Source organism: Microcaecilia unicolor, chromosome 6 (assembly GCF_901765095.1).
Source record: "Microcaecilia unicolor chromosome 6, aMicUni1.1, whole genome shotgun sequence".
NCBI classification, from domain to species: domain Eukaryota; kingdom Metazoa; phylum Chordata; class Amphibia; order Gymnophiona; family Siphonopidae; genus Microcaecilia; species Microcaecilia unicolor.
This window is the reverse complement of record NC_044036.1, coordinates 175,936,853-175,958,458: the sequence shown is the minus strand read 5'-3', so window position 1 is coordinate 175,958,458 and position 21,606 is coordinate 175,936,853. Positions and strand designations below refer to the sequence as shown.

The 21,606-nt window shown below is 41.5% G+C and overlaps 1 protein-coding gene across 2 annotated transcripts in view; it reads right to left on the bottom strand.

Annotated features, from left to right (window-relative positions):
• Positions 1–21,606, bottom strand: part of NEK4 (NIMA related kinase 4) — an 85,090-nt gene that overhangs the window by 4,031 nt on the left and 59,453 nt on the right. Inside the window, exons 12-15 of one of the 2 annotated variants that reach the window (XM_030206088.1) lie at positions 12,424–12,533; positions 10,806–10,894; positions 4,319–4,524; positions 3,252–3,385 (exon numbers count right to left, since the gene is read on the bottom strand). In XM_030206088.1, coding sequence (XP_030061948.1) covers positions 3,252–3,385; positions 4,319–4,524; positions 10,806–10,894; positions 12,424–12,533 — 539 coding nt within the window. The remainder of the gene's footprint in view (positions 1–3,251; positions 3,386–4,318; positions 4,525–10,805; positions 10,895–12,423; positions 12,534–21,606) is intronic. The other variant, XM_030206089.1, reaches the window with a different exon arrangement.

Below are 21,606 nucleotides of genomic sequence, written 5' to 3'. Positions count from 1 at the left end.
ACCACCACTGCTAACCTTTGGCACTGTAACCTAGTGTAAACTGTCCCAGCTATGGAAAGAACTGCTTGTCAAGGCAAGCAACATGAGAGAGGGAAGTAAAATATGCTCCATAGAAAAGAGCCATAGTTTCTAATATGATGCACAAACCAGCCTTAAGCCTGTGACCTTCAGGCTGAAAGCCAACCATCTTCCAGAAAAACATAACTATTTTGCTGAAACTACTGCTCCTGGAGCAAAAGCCCCCATGACAACAGCACTGAGGTTCCATGGTTACCATGGAGACCAGAGCACTAGCCCCAGAAAATCCTACTATATAAATGAAGAGTGACCGACGTGCCGCGCATGCACGTCACGTCACAGGTCTCTCCCTACGTGATTAGAGGCAGGACCAGATCAACCCTGCTGCCGGGCAAATCAAGAGCCAGCACTGTTCATTTGCGGGGGTTAGGGCGGCGTCAAGTTTTGGCCGCGTCCTGCATCGGCGAAGGGATGCTGCAGGGAGTGAGAGCGGCAGAGCAGGGAGCGGACCGGCATGGATCAGCTGTTTGGCTGGGGCAGTGGGCAGGCCAAAAAGAAAGAGGCAAGCTCGGGAAAGCGACGGAGAATTGGTGTGTGCCTGGGGGGGGGGGTAGAGAAGAGAATCGCTGGGTGGTTGGAGGGGGGCAAGGGAGAGAGGAGAATCGCTGGGCGCCTGGAGGGGGGGCAGGGGAGAAAGGAGAATCGCTGAGTGGCTGGAGGGGGGGCAGGGGACAGAGGAGAATCGCTGGGTGCCTGGAGGGGGGAGCAGGGCAGAGAGCACAATCGCTGGGTGGCTGGAGGGGGGGCAGGAGAGAAAGGAGAATCGCTGGGTGGCTGGAGGGGGGGCAGGGGAGAAAGGAGAATCGCTGGGTGGCTGCAGGGGGCAGGGGAGAGAGGAGACTCGCTGGGTGGCTGGAGAGGGGGGGCAGGGGGGAGAGAGGAGAATCGCTGGGTGGCTACAGGGGGGGCAGGGGACAGAGGAGAATTGCTGAGTGCCTGGAGGGGGAGCAGGGGAGACAGAACAATCTCTGAGTGGCTGGAGGGGGGGGGCAGGGGACAGAGGAGACAGTCTCACTCTCTCTTACACACACACATTCGTAAATTCACTCTCTCTCTCTCACACACAGTCACTGTCAAACACACTCTGTCAAACATACACACGCTGAGGAAAACCTTGCTAGCGCCCGTTTCATTTCTGTCAGAAACGGGCCTTCTCTTCTTTCAGACAGATGCATACACACACACTTTTTCTCTCTCTCACACACCCACACACTCTCTCTCTCTCTGAACTCACTCTCGCACTCTCTCTTTCAGACAGGCGCACACACACTTTCTCTCACACACTCACTCTCTCTCTCTCTCTCTCTCTCACACACACACAAAATATTACCTCTTGTACTTTTACAAGAAAAACAGAAGCAGGGAGAAATTTATCTTCTCCTTCCTTGATTCTCTCTCTCTTTCAGACAGACGCACACACACACTTTCTCTGTCTCTCTCTCTCTCTCTCACACACACACACTCTCTCTCTCTCTCTCTCTCTGAACTCACTCTCACACTCTCTCTTTCAGACAGGCACACACACACACACACTTTCTCTCTCTCACACACACTCACTGTCTCTCTCTCTCTCTCACACACACACAAAATATTACAACAATAAGGGAATTACATTTCACAAATAAAAAATGTTGCCCATTTTAATGGGCTTAACAGCTTGCATTAATATATAAGAATCGATGGTAACTCATCTTGGAGATTAGCAAAAAATCTTGCCCGTTTTAATGGGCTTAACGGCTTGTAACAATATGTAACATTTCCCACAGAAAGGTGGAGCCAAAGGCACTAAGCCTAGAAACTCCCACTTGTAATTGTAAAGGAGCAAAAGGTGTAGGAAAAAAAAACAAACTACTGCACCTGGTATTCCCAGGCAGTCTCCCATCCAAGTAGAAACCAGCCAGGCCCAACCCTGCTGAGCTTCCAAGATCAGAGATCAGGCACACTCAGGGTGGTGTGCTCATAGGCAATGCCTGTACAGCCAGTATAAAAAGAGTTTCACAAAGAAAGGAGGGAAACTTCCAAGCTGTTCAAGCAACTGCCCTCAGAGAAAAACTGAGGGGACAGAAAAGTCTGTAAATAAAAACACTAAATAGGCCCTTTCACGGGCCCAACATACAAGGAGCCCTGCTCTGATGCTGTTCACTGTTTCCCACACCAGGAACAGCCTTAGCCAACGCAGGAACTATAAGAAAATCTAAATTCACCACAGTGAGGCCTATTGCTATCAATGTACCCACTTAGGCAAACATGGCTTTCTAGCTCAGGAGATTCTTGCTGCCTTTGTGCCTAAACTCAACTGACCCACAGGACCCAGGAGTATCCCCAACAAACAAATCCAGGAGCTGCTGAAGCGCCGTCCACCACCTGCTGGAGATAGAGATGTACTGAGGTGAAGGAGGAGCTGGCCGTGGTAGATGGACACAGCCCTACCAATTCTTGGATTCATCTGCTGCATATGCTAAGGAAGGTATCTTAGTTCTATTCCTTGCAGTGTGAAACACCAGAGATCATGACTTAAACGTGACCCAAACTTACACTAAACATCCAATGCAAACCTATCAGCACTGGTGACATTGACATCCTTAAATAAAGAGCATAACAGTAATCTAATCTCAGTGTTACTAATGCATAGCCCATGCATACCATATCTGTCTGACAGTAATGGTCAAATTAAGCAGAGCTACTATCACCTTGTCATCCACAATTACTATTCACTGAACAGGCTAAAAATGAAAAATTTCACAGCACAGCTCTGATGATTTTTGACCGGGGGTCTTGCAAGATGCTGGCTCCACAGGAACCCCATGCAGGGTCAGAAAAACGGGGGGTTTTCTGAGCTCTCTGAGAGACAACCATACCAAATGATATGGGAAAATATATTTGCAGGTTGCACGGCCTCACACAGCCCTGCCAAATGATTTTAATACAGCTGACTTCAGGGTCAGTAAAATACAAATGCTATTTTCATGTTCCAAAACTATTTTATGCTGGGGATATAAAGGTAAATAAGCCTTTGCCCCCTCAAAAAAAATATATATATATATTTTAGCGCACGAGTTAACGCCTAACGCAGCTTAGTAAACGGGTTCCTAACTTAATTGTCCTCGCTTAGACAAGTGACTCAAACGTGGACTATCAAATTTAAGAATAAACTAAGCTACAACTAAACTTACCTCTCTCTTTATGTCATCATCTTCATCCATAACGTCATAGACTCTCTCTAAGAGTTTAACTCCCAGTCCCTGCACTACATCAGCCCTCAGTGCCTCGATTATTCGCCTGACCTTTTGTGGAGCAGAAATGGCATCTAGAATAAAGGAAAGATTAGTCATTGAGGTGTTAATGTTATAACAAAGCTCCTGTAAGAAATGTGCCTATATATAGGCTTTATACACAGGCTCCTACAGTGACTCCCAGTAATGCACTAATCTGCACCTTTTGCAAAAATGTACACATGTATTCTACAAAATGTATCCACCTGATATTCAAAGTGATGTAACTGGGCCTAGTTAAATCGCCTGTGGCTGCCAAAGCCCTGATATTCAGCAGCACTTAACCAGAGAGTGCTACTGAATATCACCACAAACCACTCACACACTGTCCAGTTAGTGCTGGGGCAGTCCATGGCTGGAGCTTGGGCAGAGCCTGGGAGAAGAAGGAAGTGGCTAAGTCAGGACAGCAAAAAGGATGTCCAAACTTTGGCCACGGAGGCCATTGGGCACATATCAAATATTGGGCGGAGCCCAGTTAACCTTCCAGCAGCGACTGAGGGGTTCCAGCTGCCACTAGTCCTGAACCCCCTCTCCCTTCCCCATCCCAATGCTCCCCTCCTCGGTAGGCCCCTCCCCCTGGGCCTACCTTTGCAGCTCTCTGGTGAATACAGGCAGGAGCGATGCCCACTTGCTCCTGCCTGGTGCAGCTACTTCGTCAAAATGGCTGCCGTGAACTGTAGCAGCAGCCTTGTGATACTTCCAAAAGAACACAGAGATCATGTATTGTAAAGGTAGGTGCATGCATCCTCCATGCAATGTGCCTACTTTTTATGAATGCATTCTCCATACAATTTTATAATTTTCATTTAAGAAGAGATTCAACATGAGAAAATAAAGAAAAAAAAACCCCACTTTTCTGACCTGTGTGTGACCACTGGCTAAATAAACTTAAGTAACCATATGGATTTTCTTGTGATCTTGCTCAAGCTAAGAAGTTAGAACTGGATAGTAAAATGTTCCTTAAATACCTGAGGGAAACTCACTAAAACTGAAGTCTTCAGGATCCTCTGCTGCCTTTCCATGCAGAACTAATGTGTCACGGTACTTGCGGTGAAGCTTGAACTCTGATTTGGGGAAGGGGTTTCGAGGAGCGTCACATTGATCCCTAGATTCCTGTTTCAGTGTTTGAGTCATCAGCTGAACCAAATCCTGCATTTCATTTGAATCAACTTTTCTGAAGAAGAAAAAAACCCCAAATCATCATAAACCTAGCACACTTTTCAATAAATAGTAAATCATATAGGACTCTCAGCTATATTCACCTTTCCAAATCCAAGCTTAAGGTGAGTTACAACTGAATACAGAAGGCAGTTAAGTTCCCTAGCCAAGAAAGCTTACAATAAGAGTCTGTATCTGAGGCAACCTAGGGTTTAGGGGGTCTTTTACTAAGGTGAGCTAGTGTTTTTAGCTCGTGCTAAACATCAGCTGGTGCTAAACACCAAGATGCCCATTATATTCTTATGGGTGTCTCAGCGTTTAGCTTCAGCTGATTTTTAGCGTGAGGTAAAAATGCTAGCGTATCTTAGTGAAAGACCCCCTTAATGACTTGTTTTTGCTAAGATATGACTGTTATATTCATGTAATTGAGGTATTTTACTGGGGCACAATGATCTGAAGTTGTCTTATTTGTTCTATTTTTACAATAGAGGATGCACTGTTGTCCCACCACAGCTTTTTGATAGATAGAATTGTTTTGATTCCAAAGACTTAGTGCTGTTATAGTACAGAAGCTTTGCTACACTTCTGCAGAGTGGATTTTTTTTGTAGTTTTATTATTATTATTTCACAATGTACATGGTAGCAGAGAATGTCTGTATTGCTGTTATTAAGATGACACTGGAATTTATTTATTGCTTGCATGGTGATTGTATTAGGAAATGATCTAGTTCTGCACTGTACCCAATGCTGGGAGAAGGATTCCTCGGGATACAGAATATGTATCTGATCTTTATCCATTTCCTTTAGCCCTAGAGCAGTGGTTTTGAACCTTTTCTATACTGGGACACAACTGACATAATTGTGTGACACCCTGCATATATGACTGTCATCTGCTATTTAGGTGCTGCCACTTTGATGTATAAATTATACATTCAAAGGCTGAATTTTTTTTTTTTAATTTGTACCCCGCGCTTTCCCACTCATAGCAGGTTCAATGCGGCTTACATATTATATGCAGGTACTTATTTGTACCTGGGGCAATGGAGGGTTAAGTGACTTGCCCAGAGTCACAAGGGGCTGCCTGTGCCTGAAGTGGGAATCGAACCCAGTTCCCCAAGACCAAAGTCCACCACAATAACCACTAGGCCACTCCTAGTGGTTAGTGTGAACCTGAACCTCTAACCTTTTTGTCTGCCCGTGCTCTGTCCCAAACCACACCTCTTTTTAAAAAGTTGGCCATTATGCTGCTAAAAGTAACCGTACTTGGACTCAAACTCCCTGGTCAGACAACAGTAAACTCGAGTTCTCCCTCTAGTGGAGGGAAAATACAAAATCAATGAAATATGAAAGTACTATGACTCCTCACAAAACTAGAGGAAAAGTAAATAAAAAACCTTATGGTCTAACGCCTGCTCTTCCTCCAGCAGACAATAACAACTTCATGATTAAATGGGATGACCTATGAGAAAATGTCTTAAATAACATAGCTCCCATCAACTCTACATCCAAACCAACCTAGAAAATTTCACCTTGGTTTAATCAAAACTGTAAAGAAAATGGGCTACAGACAAATCAAACGAAAACCAATTAACTTGGAAAACTGACATCAAAACATATAAAAATGAGATTAAAATTGCAAAAACTCAATACTATAACAAAATAATTGGTGGTAATTTCCTTAAGACTAGTACATTTTTCAATCTGATAAAAAGCCTATTATCCACAAATAAATAACCACAACCCACCAAAGGCAGAGCAACTGACTACTTTTTTCGAACAAAAAATAGTTAAAATCAGACACGGACTACTCAAATTAAAAATCAACCATCAAGACATTTATGAGAAATAGTCAGATACACATACAGGAATAGTCACTAACAGAATCTGGTCTTCCTTCCAACTACCAACCCATGATACAGTAAAACATTACCTCCTAAAATACTCAGCCTCACAATGCATACTAGACCCTTGTCCTAGTCACCTTATGAAGGAAGCCCCTAATTATTATTATAATTTTTGCATTTGTATCCCACATTTTCCCACCTATTTTCAGGCTCAACGTGGCTTACATAGTTTTGTTATGACGTTGTCATTTCAGGATATCAGATACAATTAGTGATGTGCAGGGATTAAGTAAGGGTAGAAAGACGGAAGTTAGTGTGGTAAGTGTAGAAGGTGGACTTTCATAACTGGGTAGGTTGGTGAGGTGGATTATTGAGGCTATATATTCTCTTTGTAGGCCTTGTTGAAGAAATATGTCTTCAGAGATTTGCAAAAGTTAGTTATTTCGTCGATTATTTTCAGATCTGTAGGTAGTGCATTCCATAACTGCGTGCTCATGTAGGAGAAGGTAGTGGCATGCATCAGCTTGTATTTTAGACCTTTACAGCTGGGGAAGTGCAGATTGAGAAATTTACGGGATGATCTTGTGGCGTTTCTGAGAGGTAAATCCAAGAGGTTTAGCATGTAAGTTGGGGCTTCTGCATGGATGATTTTGTGTACAATCATGCAGATCTTAAACGCAATGTGTTCCTTAAGTGGGAGCCAGTGAAGTTTCTCTCTTAGGGGTGTAGCACTTTCATATTTAGTTTTTCCAATATGAGTCTGGCGGCAATATTCTGGGCTGTTTGGAGTTTTTTGATACTCTGTTCTTTGCAGCCCGCATACAATGCATTACAGTAATCCAGATGGCTTATTACCATTGACTGTACCAGGGTGCGGAAGATGTATCTCGGGAAGAAAGGTTTTACTCTTTTGAGTTTCCACATGGAGTGGAACATTTTTTTCGTCGTGTTCTTCACGTGGGCGTCGAGAGTGAGGTTACGATCAATAGTATCTCCAAGAATTCTCAGGTTTTGTGAGACAGGAAGAGAGCAGTATGGTGTGATTATGGTGGAGAAGTTTTTTGTGTTATGTTGTGAGGTGAGTACAAGGCATTGTGTTTTTTCTGCGTTAAGTTTTAGTTGGAATGCATCCGCCCAAGTGTGCATGATTTGGAGGCTTCGATTGATCTCGTTAGTGATTTCATTTAGATCATGTTTAAACGGAATGTAAATTGTGACATCATCTGCATATATGTAAGGGTTGAGGTTTTGATTTGCTAGAAGTTTTGCTAAAGGAATCATCATTAGGTTAAATAAGGATGGTGAGAGGGGGGATCCTTGGGGGACTCCACATTCAGGTTTCCATGGGGGTGATCTGTCCGCGTTCATTGTTACTTGGTATGATCTTGTGGTTAGGAATCCTTTGAACCATTTGAGAACTGTGCCTCCTACTCCGAAGTATTCTAGTATATGTAGTAGTATTTCGTGATTAACCATGTCAAAAGCACTGGACATGTCAAATTGTAGGAGGAATATGTTGTTGCCAGTTGCAATTGCTTGTTTGAATGAGTTCATTGTGGACACTAGAACAGTTTCGGTGCTGTGATTTGACCGAAATCCTGATTGAGACTCATGCAGAATTGCGTGTTTATTTAGGTATTCGGTCAGTTGTTTCGTCACTATGCCCTCCATGAGTTTAGTTATGAGTGGAATGGATGCTACTGGGCGATAGTTGGTTAGGTCCATTGTGCTTTTCTTGGCATCTTTTGGCAGTGGAGTAAGTAGGATGTTTCCTTTCTCCGTGGGAAAGAGCCCATTTTGAAGCCTGTGGTTTACATGGTTCGTGAGGTCTGTTTTGAATTGTTTGGGTGCAGATCTTATTAGACTAGTAGGACAAATGTCTAATTTGCATTGCGATTTGGTGTATTTTCCAAGCCAATGTTAGATTTCATTTGATGAAATCGTGTCAAAGTTGGTCCATGATCGATCTGCTGGGTATTCTCCGGGTTTTGGGTCTAGACATTCAAGGATGTTTGTGTGGTCCGTTATATTGGTAGGTATCATGAGTCAGAGCTTTATGATTTTTTCGTTGAAGTAATTCGCAAGATTAGTTGCTGATGGTGTATCTGTGTTGTTGGAGGTAACAGTTGTAGTATTTAGGACGTTGTTGACAAGTGAGAAGAGTTTGTGTGTATCCTTGTAGTTTGGTCCTATTTTGGTTTTATAATACGTCCTTTTAGTTTGTCTGATAGTATATTTGTATTTTCTTTGTAGTTGTTTCCAGTCTTTGAGTGTGTGTTCATCTTTTTTTTTCTCCATTCTCTTTCTAATCTTCTGACATGTGTTTTTAGTTCTTTCAGTTCTTCGTTAAACCATGGTATTGAGTTTTTTCTATATCTATTAATCTGCTTCAGCAGCATATCTCCTTCCTACTATTCCACAGCACTTTCCCTGAGAATAAAAGCTCTATAATCCTAACACCAATACCAAAAAACAATTCTACCACCATAACTGATGTAACAAACAACAGACCAGTAGCCTCCATTCTTTTGATGATAAAGGTGATGGAAGAAACAGTAGCAGCACAAGCTATAGACTACCTTTCACATTTCTCACTACTACACAAATCACAATCAGGTTTCAGACCATGCTATAGCACCGAGACTGTCCTTACTTCCCTAGTATCAAATCTCAGAAATTAGCATAGGGTCTAAGATCTTAATAATGCAGTTCGATATATCTAGTGCATTCGATGTAGTAGATCATAATATCCTACTAAACATACTAGACAACTTTGGCATATGTGGCACAGTACCACAAAAGGTTTCAAGAATTCCTGAAATCAAGATTTTACAAAGTGAAAATGAAAGGAACCTTTTCTTCTCCTTGGTCACCAGACTGTGGCATCCCTCAGGGCTCTCCAGTATCGTCTATACTATTTAATGATGTCACCACTAGGTAACAGACTAGAAACAGCAGGATTCAAAACATTCATATATGCTGACAATGTTACCATATACATAACCTTCAAAAAGAACATTCAAGACATCTTACAAAAGGCAAAACTTGGCTTAAATGTTATGGAAACTTGGCCTCAGAATCCAAACTAAAGCTAAATACAAAACAAACTAAATTCATGGTCATTATCAACCTATTTGACCAAAATGACTACAACAGTTTCACAATTGACAACACTTCATTCCCCATTGACAATAATCTGAACATTCTAAACGTAATTATACACAAACATTTAACATTTGATACTCAAGCTTCCTCAGTAATCACAAAATCTTTCAGGTCTCTCTGGAAACTAAAAATGATCAGACTCTATTTCTCATCAGAAACATTCAGAGTATTGGTACAATCATTAACATTATCCTAATTTGATTACTGTAATGCCATTATATACTGGCTGCAAGGAGTACCTGTTGAAAAAAAACTCCAACCAGCTCAAAACTCTGCAGGAAGCCAGTGTAATTTGATTAATAAAGGGGAGGCACTTTCAATCTCTCGTTTTGAAAGTGCCTCCCCTTATTAATGAAATTACACTGGCTTCCTGTCAAAGCGAGAATCACCTTCAAATTATGTACCTTTATCTTTCAAATCCTAAATGGCACAGCTCCAGACCATATGGTACCATTAATAAAACCTTACCTCAAAGAAACGCTATATATGAGACAAGAAACTATCTTAGACTACACTTCCCAAATTGCAATACATTGATCTACAAAACTGTCTACTCTGCAGACTTCACTTACCTAGGAACCAAATGGTGGAACTCCTTACCACCCAAAATAAGAAATATACAGGAACATACTAGATTCCGCAAAATCCTCAAATCGTTCCTATTCAAACAAACCGTCACAAAGAATAACCATATCTCAAACAACTAATTATTACCTGAATTGGTTATTACTCTATTTACCATTAAGTTTCTCTTTCCTTCATGTACAATTTGTCATTCATAATATATTTTCTAAATGTTAAACATCCATAGCTATCCTAGTATTTTTAAGATACTGTATTGTAAAATTGGATTCTTACAACAAATTACTTTCTTATGCATTATTCTTTACGTATCTTATACTGTTTATTGTAAGTCACATTGAACTCAAACTTGTTTGGGATAATATGGGATATAAATGTCACACATAAATAAATAAGCACATTTACCACTAGTGCCCGAAGTCAACATCAAAAAAAGTTAATTGTTGAAACATATTCCAAACACTCCTCAATCTTTTCTATCCAAACAAGGTGAAATCTTCAGTTGTCCAACCCTGATGCCATCTTGTTCCTCCCAATCCTGTAAATACATTTTCAGAGGACATCTGAAGCAGAGACATATGTGGTCTTGAAAACTAATATACATGATCATCTCTGGATAAGTCTTATATTGGTCTAACAATCTTCAAAAGGGTCCACTATTCTAAAAGAAATTGTTCTACTCAGTGTGGGCGAAGACGGCACTCACCCTTCTTTGGAATCGCCTTCTGACTTGTCTGTGGAGCTTGCTGAAGAGCTGAACTCATCATCGGAGAGATGACGGACTAATTTTGTTTTCTTTTATAGACAATATAAAATAAAAGTGTTCTATTAAAAACTCTGTCTTAAATTCAAATGAAATATAATAATCAAAAAATATTTCTTTGATCAATATATACATATTGGAATTCATTTCACAAAGCTTTTGTCACATGCAAAGCCTGATTTACAATAGGAAAAGGGATCTCAAAACTGTATGGCCAAATACCCATTTAAAAAATATATGCACTAAAAACTTGCACATACACACATGTGACGGGGAATTCTATACCTGGGCAAGGGTGTAAGTGGTGCTTTAACTAGTACTTATGCACAAAGCTGCACTAAGCACTATTCTATAAGGGAGTGCATTAAATGATATTGCACATAACTGCAAGGAGGTATGGGCAGGACATAAGCGTAATTTACAAACGTAATTTATAGAATAGAGTAAGCTGTGAACACTGTAAGGCACACCAACTTATGACAGCTATAGACCTGGTTTAAGTGGGCAAACCTAAATGTTGGCTTACGATCTTAGTTGCCAATAGAATCTTAAGTAGAGAGGTGTGGTAGCCGTGTTAGTCCACTCTTAAAGGTAATCAATAGAAATCAAACAAAATAAAACATGGAAAATAAAATAAGATGATACCTTTTTTATTGGACATAACTTAATACATTTCTTGATTAGCTTTCGAAGGTTGCCCTTCTTCGTCAGATCGGAAATAAGCAAATGTGCTAGCTGACAGTATATGTAAGTGAAGCATCCAAGCCTTTCATTCATAGTCTAACAGGGTGGGTGGGAGGTATGCATGGGGACATCAAAGCATTCAATTGACAGTCTAACAGGATGGGTGTGGGTAGTTGAGGGGAGGGTGATAAACAGAGAAATACAAGATGCCATTATAGAATTAGCACGTGGCACTTAGGCACCAGGTTACAAAATTGCCCACACAGGCACTCCTGGGACAAATGTAGGGGCAGAGTGCAATGTACATGGATAATTCACATGGATACATTTATGTGTGCTTAGGAGCAGGTGTAAATTTGTGCACAAGTATTTGCGCACCAACAGAACTAGTTCTAGACCTCTACATTGCCTTTATAAAATAGAAGCCTTTTTAGAACGTTGACATACGCACCCTGTTATAAAATTAGCCCTGTAAGGTTGAAGTTAACCTGATCATATCAGTAACACAGAGGCCAACATTCAAAAAACCTAGGAACCTCAGTGAAAATTTCTCCTGCTAAAAGGGCAATTCTAGAATGTGTGCTCATATTTAGGCGCCTACTTTCCACTGTAGCCTAAGAACGTCCACCACTTTGTACAGTATTCAGAGTCAGTGCTTCTCAGTCTCCACCTGCTGGTAGGTGCTCAAGTTGTTTTTTGTAAATATTGACCTCCTACTACCTTGCAAAGCATGATTTACTCAAACTTAACTCATTTTGAAATCAATGCTAACAAACTGAACGTGTTTATGACAGCTCAAAATACAATGGCCATAATAGTCAATACTATGGCGCATCACATACATTTCATGTTATCATTGTCAATTAATCTGATTTACCTGGGGATAAACAAGGTTTGGAGAGGATCGACTTGTTGAAATGTGATGATTGCTTGCTAGAGATTTTGCCTCTTCAGCAACACTGTGGGAGGCTCTTCTAGCTACAAGTACTAAATATATATATAAAAAAAATTCATTAGGTATTTTTAAGATTATCTCAAAATTGTTACCATTTTGTGTGTTCATAATCTTTTATTGAATTCACTAGTATTCTGAACAATTTAAACATAACTTACTTAACTAGTCTAAAAGATACTATCACCACACTATTTAATACAACATTATTTCACTACCACCAGTTTATCAGGATAGCTCACTCCTATAGACCCTCAGCTAGGAAGCCACAGAAACCCGGCTCAAGATGAAGAATCAAGAGTATTATTTTAAACTACAGAAAGGTAAATATCTCACTAGAAAAGGGGAAAAAAAGGACTTCTAGTCTGAAATTGTAGGGAAGATAATTCAAAGAAAACAAGAAAATATTTCCACACTAAGTGGATGTTAGATGCTTGGAATAGTTTTCTAGCAGAGCTGATAATATGACAGAATTTAAGCAAGCTTAGGATCTGTTTTATTTATTTTTTGTTATTGCCAGCACTTTTATATCCTGCATCAACCCCCAACCCCACCCCGAGAATGACAGGAGGAGAAGAACTGGCTAAGGAAGCAAAGTCATTTTTTATTTCCTCTGCTCTCTCAGTTCCAGTGTTCTCCCTTCCCTCCTGCTTTCTGCATGGACTTGATGGGAGGGGAGGGAAAATTATAAGAAAGAAGGGGTGGACTAGGAGGTTGGGTAGTTCTTCTCTGCTAGTCTACTCCAGCATTGCCCTTCCCCTCCTGTTCTCTACACAATAACTGAAAGAGGAGGGGCTAGAACAGCAAGCTTCCATTATAGCTGACTCCAGATTACTTGCCACTTTCAGTTGACATGTTCTTAAAGTCCTTTCTAATACAAAAACAAGCTCAGTTAGTTCGTACACTCTGCTATTTTTTTCTCCATCTTTTCTTTTAAAGCCATACATTGTGGCTAAACTGGTTGGTTCACATTAAAAATTAAATGATGCACTGCACATATCATTGTTTATATAATCGCTTCCTGACCTTTATAAAAAGATAACTCAAAGCAAAATCCCTTTAACCTGTACTACTATGATTTTCTACACACCTATTACAATACACAGAAAATCTCCAGAATATTTTTCACATTGTATAGAAGCATAATAGGACTCCACTTAGTATTTACAGTGGATGCTTACTTCACAGTCTGACTTCATTGTTTCCAAAATTTGTAGAGCTCAAGCTACACTAATTTCACAGTAATTCTTCATATGTCTCCTAGGTACTCCAATATTTTCTACAGCTGTAACCAATAATCTTACTTAAATCCAAACACAAACTCTTATTTGCAATTATAACAGTACAAATCAAAACTCTCGCACCTAGTCCGAAAGCCAAGACGTAAAACTTTGTCTCACCCTGGTACTCCCCATCTATCCTTTCCTTCTGCACTGAATAACCATTTTCTTTTCTGAAAAGATAATCATAATATCCCAGTAGTTCTTCAGGATCCTCAAATGTTTTGGCCTTATTATTCATATACTTGCTATCTTTGTTCTATAAAACAATCCAAACCTTGCTCTCGCACTGTAAAAAATTGTCTTCATTTTCTGTTCTGTAATTTTATTTAGATCAATGACAATCCACTTTTTATTTTTTACAATGCTTGTATTCAGATCCTAAATATTTTTCAGAATTTCCAATAGTTGAGGGTATCTCAGATACAATTATCATTGGTTTTCTATATGCACTCTTTACATCGCAACTGATTCTCCAATAGGAAAAAGTATATTATTGCTACAGTTTGACATGTCGAGTGCTTTTGACATGGTCAACCATACCATTCTACTCAACCTTCTCGATAACATAGGGATCTGTGGAAATGTTCATAGCTGGATTAAGGGCTTTCTCTCCTCTAGATCTTATCAAGTAATCACCAACTCAGATTTATCACCACCGTGGAAAGCAGACTGTGGAGTCCCTCAAGGCTCACCTTTATCTCCCACACTTTTCAATATAATGATGATTCCATTGGCCAAGACTTTATCTAACTTGAGACTTAACCCGTTTATTTATGCTGATGATGTTACAATTTATATTCCCTTCAGATATGATTTGACCGAGGTCTCTAATGAAATCAATCATGGCCTGAACACTATGCACACTTGGGCAACTTCTTTCCAACTAAAATTGAATGCTGAAAAAATGCACTGCCTTATTCTATCATCTCAACATAACAAGTTCAGACCTTCAACCTTAATCACCCCTACCCTCACCATTCCCATCTTAGAAAGCCTAAAAATATTGGGAGTCACCCTTGATTGCAACCTTTCACTCGAAAGCCAAATAAATTCCACTACAAGGAAGATGTTCTTCACGCTGTGGAAATTAAAACGGATAAAACCTTCTTTCCCGAGAGAGGTATTTCGTCTCCTTATACAGTCAATCGTATTATGTCACTTGGATTACTGCAATGGAGTTTACGCTGGATGTAAAGAACAACTTATTAAGAAACTGCAGACCGCCCGGCCAGATTAATTTATGGAAAATCCAAATCTGAAAGTGCCAACCCCCTCCGAGAGAAATTGCACTGGCTTCCTGTCAAGGATCGAATCACCTTTAAAATCTGCTCCCTAGTTCACAAAATTCTCTATGGTGAAGTCCCGGGCTACATGACTAAACTAATCATCCTACCATCCAGGAATGCATTAAGACAATCCCGTTCATACCTAAACCTTCACTATCCAAGTTGCAACGGTCTTAAGTATAAATCCTCATATGCTTCATCCTTCATCAGTTCACAACTATGGAATGCTTTGCCAAAAACTATAAAAACCATCCAAAACCATCTAAATTTCAGGAAATCTCTTGTAATCTCTTGTAATCATTAGAAAATCTCTTGTAATCATTAGGAAATCTCTTAAGACCATTTTATTTGGAAAGGCCTACCCCCAGGACTCAGCCTGTGTCTCCACTGCTTGATACACTTCAATTTTACGACAATTTTGGGCACATCCACCCTTCCCTCCTCTCTCCTGGTTTTCCTGTTCCTTTCATTGCTTCCCCATCCTCTCCATTATTTCTTATGTAGGTTTTATTTTGTATTAGCTTAATTTACAGGATTGGCGCTTGCCTTTCCAGTGTAATGTAAACCACATTGAGCCTGAAACAGTTTGGAAAATGTGGGGTATAAATGTGATAATAAATAAACGACAAATTATATTAGGAATAGAAATATATTCAAATAATGCTTGTGTTTAATCAATATTAGAAAGCTACCATATCACATGAGATCTGTGATCTAACACAATAGTACACTTATGCTCAAAATTCTATAAAATGACAAATTATATTAGGAATAGAAATATATTCAAACAATGCTTGTGTTTAATCAATATTAGAAATAAATAAATAAATAAAATAAATAAAAAAATCTCTTGAATAAGTACTGGAAGAGACTGCAATTTTATTTGCAGATTTTCTAAATTTTTGCCTGGTTTTCAAGTGAGCAGATTTCTCACACATGCAGACAGCAGCAAACTGCTGAACACCCCCCACTTCCTTGCTTTCTGCTATCAAATGCAATCCTTATCTAATAAAAAGTTCAAATAATACCTTATATAAGATCAACAGAAAGCTCATAAGAACACAAGCTAAGCTATATCGAGTCGAATCCAACATTCTATCTGACAGTGACAGCTCAGGTTACAAGTGCCCGGTCGATCCCCCCCAAAAAAGCCGTGGTGAAGCAGCTGTAATAAAGCATGTGCTGCCATTAAGCGGTAAGATATAGCAGCATGTATTTTACATGGTCATGTGTATGTCAATTCTATGAAGTACACATGAACAGTTATGTCGATTATATGCACATACACATGTATATTCCAAAATTTCACCTATGCACTATTCTGTAAACACATGCTCATCTTATATAGTGTGTATTTTACAGGTACTAATACACATGGGCAGGAATCACACTACTATAAGTTAGACATGTACTCCGGGACGTAAGTGCACACACTTAGGCCAGCTCTACGGTTGGTGTAAGTGCTCACACCAAAATTAATAGGCTCATATTTGAACAGTTACTCTAGTATTCTATAAAGTAGGCACTTATTATTTTTTTTTTTAAGAAGAGGCTCTTACTAGATGCCCAGTTACAGAACTGCCCCTTATGAGGGCAACTTTATATCTGGGCCTCTAACTAGGTGGAGCCTATTTTCTAAAGGAGCATAGGTGCCTACCTTCCTTTATGAAATACTAGTGTTAACAATTAAGCACCAGGACTTAACACCAGCCATACAGCAGGCGTGTTAGTGCTTCAGTGCTGCAGATTTTGAGCACCCACCCAAGTTCTGCCCATTTGTATGTCCCCTTGCAAATATGTGCAATGTAAGTTAAGGAGAAATTTACCGGATTGCGCCTAAGCAAAATTTTGGCAGTTATACACATATATGCAAACATATGCGCGTAAATGCCATTATTCTAAACATTTATGCATATAAGTAGCACATAAGCCTATGTTGTAGATAACCCTCTGTCCATCTTCTGAAAATTACAAAACTAACAAAGTTCTTCAGCTTAACAAAACTGTATATATCATGAAGGCAATATATTCAAACAGTCAGGCTAAAACAACTGATCACACACAAACTCCCTTTTGGTGCTTTCACAGCAGGAGAACTTGCAGCATATTATACAATGAGACAAGAGTGCAAGAAACAGAGACTGAGGGCAAGATGCACTAAACTAAACGAGCCTTTAATGAACAAGTTTTTAACCCTGGCATGTATTAAAGCCCAATTTCCGACGACGGTAGCAGCAAACGAAAACGGAATGCAGATGAGCAAATTGTGTAGAAACCCTATTGAAATGAGATGCATCAAAGTTTACCGCTTGCCCTAACGATGGAAAACTCCGGGAAAGCTAACGAGAGGTCTGTACCTCTCGTTAGGGCTGCCCGGCTTAAAAAAGTAAAATGTTAAAAAAAAAAAAAAAAATCACGGGGGGACAAAAACGCTTGTCAGGAGCGTCCTTTATGGATGGCCATGCCCCCCCCCCCCCCCCGCCCGAGGTCGCTGCTGCTCCCCGCTCCCCCCTGCATTAAAAAAATCAAAACTTTAGGCAGCCCCAGCCCCCCTCCCTTCCTCTCTTTCTCCTCAGCTCCGCCTCCCACCATCCTCCTCCCCGTGCCCCGCCGTCCCCCCTGAGGTCATCGCCGCCGCTCCCCCCTCTGCACCGGGCCCCCCTCCGTCTTACCAGGCCCGGGCAGCGCCTCTCACCTCTGTGTGACAGCGCTGCACAGCATGGGGAAGAACAGCTGATCGCATCGCATCTTCGGACGTCCCTCCGTTCCTCCTGGTCCCGCCCTCGTCTGACAGAGGTGAGAGGCGCTGCACGGGCCCGGTTTCAGACGGAGGGGAGCCCGGTGGAGGGGGGGAGCGGCTGCGACGACCTCAGGGGGGGTGGCGGGAGCTGTTTTTTCTAAAAAAGTAGAAAGAGAGGAAGGGAGGGAAGGAGAGGGGCTGGGGCTGCCTAAAAAAGTCATGCTTTTAATGCAGGGGGGAGCGGGGAGCAGCGGCGACCTTGGGCGGGGCAGGGGGGTCACTGCCGTCCATAAAGGATGTGTTTGTTTTGGGTTTGTTTTTTTTACGTTTGTGGCATGCGCAGAGCAGCCAGCATAACGCTTGGCTGCTCTGCGCATGCTTTACGGGCCAATTACCGACGGTTTTAACGAAGGGTTAGTGAATGCAAGTGAGCTGCAACGAGCAGCTCATTTGCATTCCATCCTTCTTGCATAGCCGTTCCGTACCGATTTGTTATGGAATTCGGTACGGAACGGCTCTAACGAGGACTTTTGTGCATCTTGCCCTGAATGCCAAAGAATACAAGACAAATGTGTGATCTATATGGATCTCTAAAAACACAGTGAGAAGAACATGGCTATATTCTTAAAACTGTGTAACCGACCTCTCATGAAGGGTGTTAACGTAGTCCTGGAGGTACTACATAAAAAAAAGAAAAGAGTGGCTGGTGCTTTTAAGCAGGAAGAAAAAATAGAAAGCATAAAAAGTGCACTATAATAGAGAAAAAGAAAACAACTCACAACCTAAGCTGAAGTGAAATAACACCAAAATGCAGCAAAAGTCAAGTGGGCACTGTGGATATATTTAACTAAAAACACCTTTGTTGTTGGTCCCCCTGAAGTATTTACAGTTCAGGAAAAGGAAAAGCAAAAAGCAAAATCAACAGCTGTTGCAAGTACTGAAACTACCAAATAAACGGTTGTTTACTAAGGCAAAGACACCCATATATTCCTATCACGTCTCTTACTTCTTAAACAGACACCATCACTGTACAGTAAAAGCTGGATGTTTATAAACAAAATTCAAAACTCCCTTTTATCTCAAAATATAACAAAATCTATCTCCAGCATGGAGATAAAATTGGAGGAATATTTGCTTTCAGACAACAGTACAAAACACATCCTAGTTTGAGAACTGACAGATGTACCATACAAGACTGTTCCCTTTTGCCACGGCACTGTGCTCTCTCAGACATGAAAAGGGATGCACGGGGGTTACGATCTCGGATCAAGAGCTCAATAGAATGTTGCAATCTTTTGCATTCAAAAAGGCAGATAAGTGCTTTCGGTACCTAGGTATTCAGATTCCACGAGACTTAACCCACCTGTATTCACTGAATTACAGTGGGGGAAATAAGTATTTGATCCCTTGCTGATTTTGTAAGTGTGCCCACTGACAAAGACATGAGCAGCCCATAATTGAAGGGTAGGTTATTGGTAACAGTGAGAGATAGCACATCACAAATTAAATCCGGAAAATCACATTGTGGAAAGTATATGAATTTATTTGCATTCTGCAGAGGGAAATAAGTATTTGATCCCTCTGGCAAACAAGACCTAATACTTGGTGGCAAAACCCTTGTTGGCAAGCACAGCGGTCAGACGTCTTCTGTAGTTGATGATGAGGTTTACACACATGTCAGGAGGAATTTTGGTCCACTCCTCTTTGCAGATCATCTCTAATCATTAAGAGTTCTGGGCTGTCGCTTGGCAACTCGCAGCTTCAGCTCCCTCCATAAGTTTTCACTGGGATTAAGGTCTGGTGACTGGCTAGGCCACTCCATGACCCTAATGTGCTTCTTCCTGAGCCACTCCTTTGTTGCCTTGGCTGTATGTTTTGGGTCATTGTCGTGCTGGAAGACCCAGCCACGACCCATTTTTAAGGCCCTGGCGGAGGGAAGGAGGTTGTCACTCAGAATTGTACGGTACATGGCCCCATCCATTCTCCCATTGATGCGGTGAAGTAGTCCTGTGCCCTTAGCAGAGAAACACCCCCAAAACATAACATTTCCACCTCCATGCTTGACAGTGGGGACGGTGTTCTTTGGGTCATAGGCAGCATTTCTCTTCCTCCAAACACGGCGAGTTGAGTTCATGCCAAAGAGCTCAATTTTTGTCTCATCTGACCACAGCACCTTCTCCCAATCACTCTCGGCATCATCCAGGTGTTCACTGGCAAACTTCAGACGGGCCGTCACATGTGCCTTCCGGAGCAGGGGGACCTTGCGGGCACTGCAGGATTGCAATCCGTTATGTCGTAATGTGTTACCAATGGTTTTCGTGGTGACAGTGGTCCCAGCTGCCTTGAGATCATTGACAAGTTCCCCCCTTGTAGTTGTAGGCTGATTTCTAACCTTCCTCATGATCAAGGATACCCCACGAGGTGAGATTTTGCGTGGAGCCCCAGATCTTTGTCGATTGACAGTCATTTTGTACTTCTTCCATTTTCTTACTATGGCACCAACAGTTGTCTCCTTCTCGCCCAGCGTCTTACTGATGGTTTTGTAGCCCATTCCAGCCTTGTGCAGGTGTATGATCTTGTCCCTGACATCCTTAGACAGCTCCTTGCTCTTGGCCATTTTGTAGAGGTTAGAGTCTGACTGATTCACTGAGTCTGTGGACAGGTGTCTTTCATACAGGTGACCATTGCCGACAGCTGTCTGTCATGCAGGTAACGAGTTGATTTGGAGCATCTACCTGGTCTGTAGGGGCCAGATCTCTTACTGGTTGGTGGGGGATCAAATACTTATTTCCCTCTGCAGAATGCAAATAAATTCATATACTTTCCACAATGTGATTTTCCGGATTTAATTTGTGATGTGCTATCTCTCACTGTTACCAATAACCTACCCTTCAATTATGGGCTGCTCATGTCTTTGTCAGTGGGCACACTTACAAAATCAGCAAGGGATCAAATACTTATTTCCCCCACTGTATATCCCCCTGTTTAGGGAGCTCCGGAGAGATTTGAGCAGATGGAAGAATGGGGTGGTTATCGTGGTGGAGAAGAATATCAGCAATAAAAATGAAAGTCCTACCCAGGTTGTTATTCTTGTTTCAATCACTCCCGTTAAGGGTACCTAAAGGGGAGCTAATGCGCCTTCATTCTGAATTATCTGGATTTGTTTGGGGAGGGCGCCCTGCAAGATTATCGAGGAAGGTAATGTGGGGAGAAGTAGAGCAGGGGGCAGGGGCATGCCTAACTTGATGTGGTACTGTTGGGCAGCACAATTAAAACAGATAGTGGAATGAAGTAAGGAGGTACAGTCCCCAGTGACTATTTTGGAGCAGTGTTTCGTGCCCGATGGTACTCTAGATGGTATGCTTTGGGCCTCAGCCAATACCTATAAGCAATTGGCACCCAACCCATTTATTTCACACCTGTTGACACTGTGGAGTACATTAAAATACAAACTGCGGGGTACCCGGGCCCTGTCAACTTATACACTGATCACCCAGGAACCCAGATTTCCAGCAGGCAGACTGGGAGGGGTTTTTACAGCATGGTCCCGTAGAGGCCTAGTCAGATTTAGAGATTTTCTGGAGGATGGCAAAATCAGGCCGTTTGGTGAGCTACAAGAGTCCTATGCATTACCCGCCTCAGATCTTTTTGCATATATACAGATTAAACACTTCATTGCAGGGCAGGGATGGATGACCCAGAGGAGAAGGAGCATCTGGAGAACCTATGGGGCTCTATAGATAAGATGGGGAAGGCAACATCCATGCTATATAGTCACCTTAGGGGGCACGACTTTGTT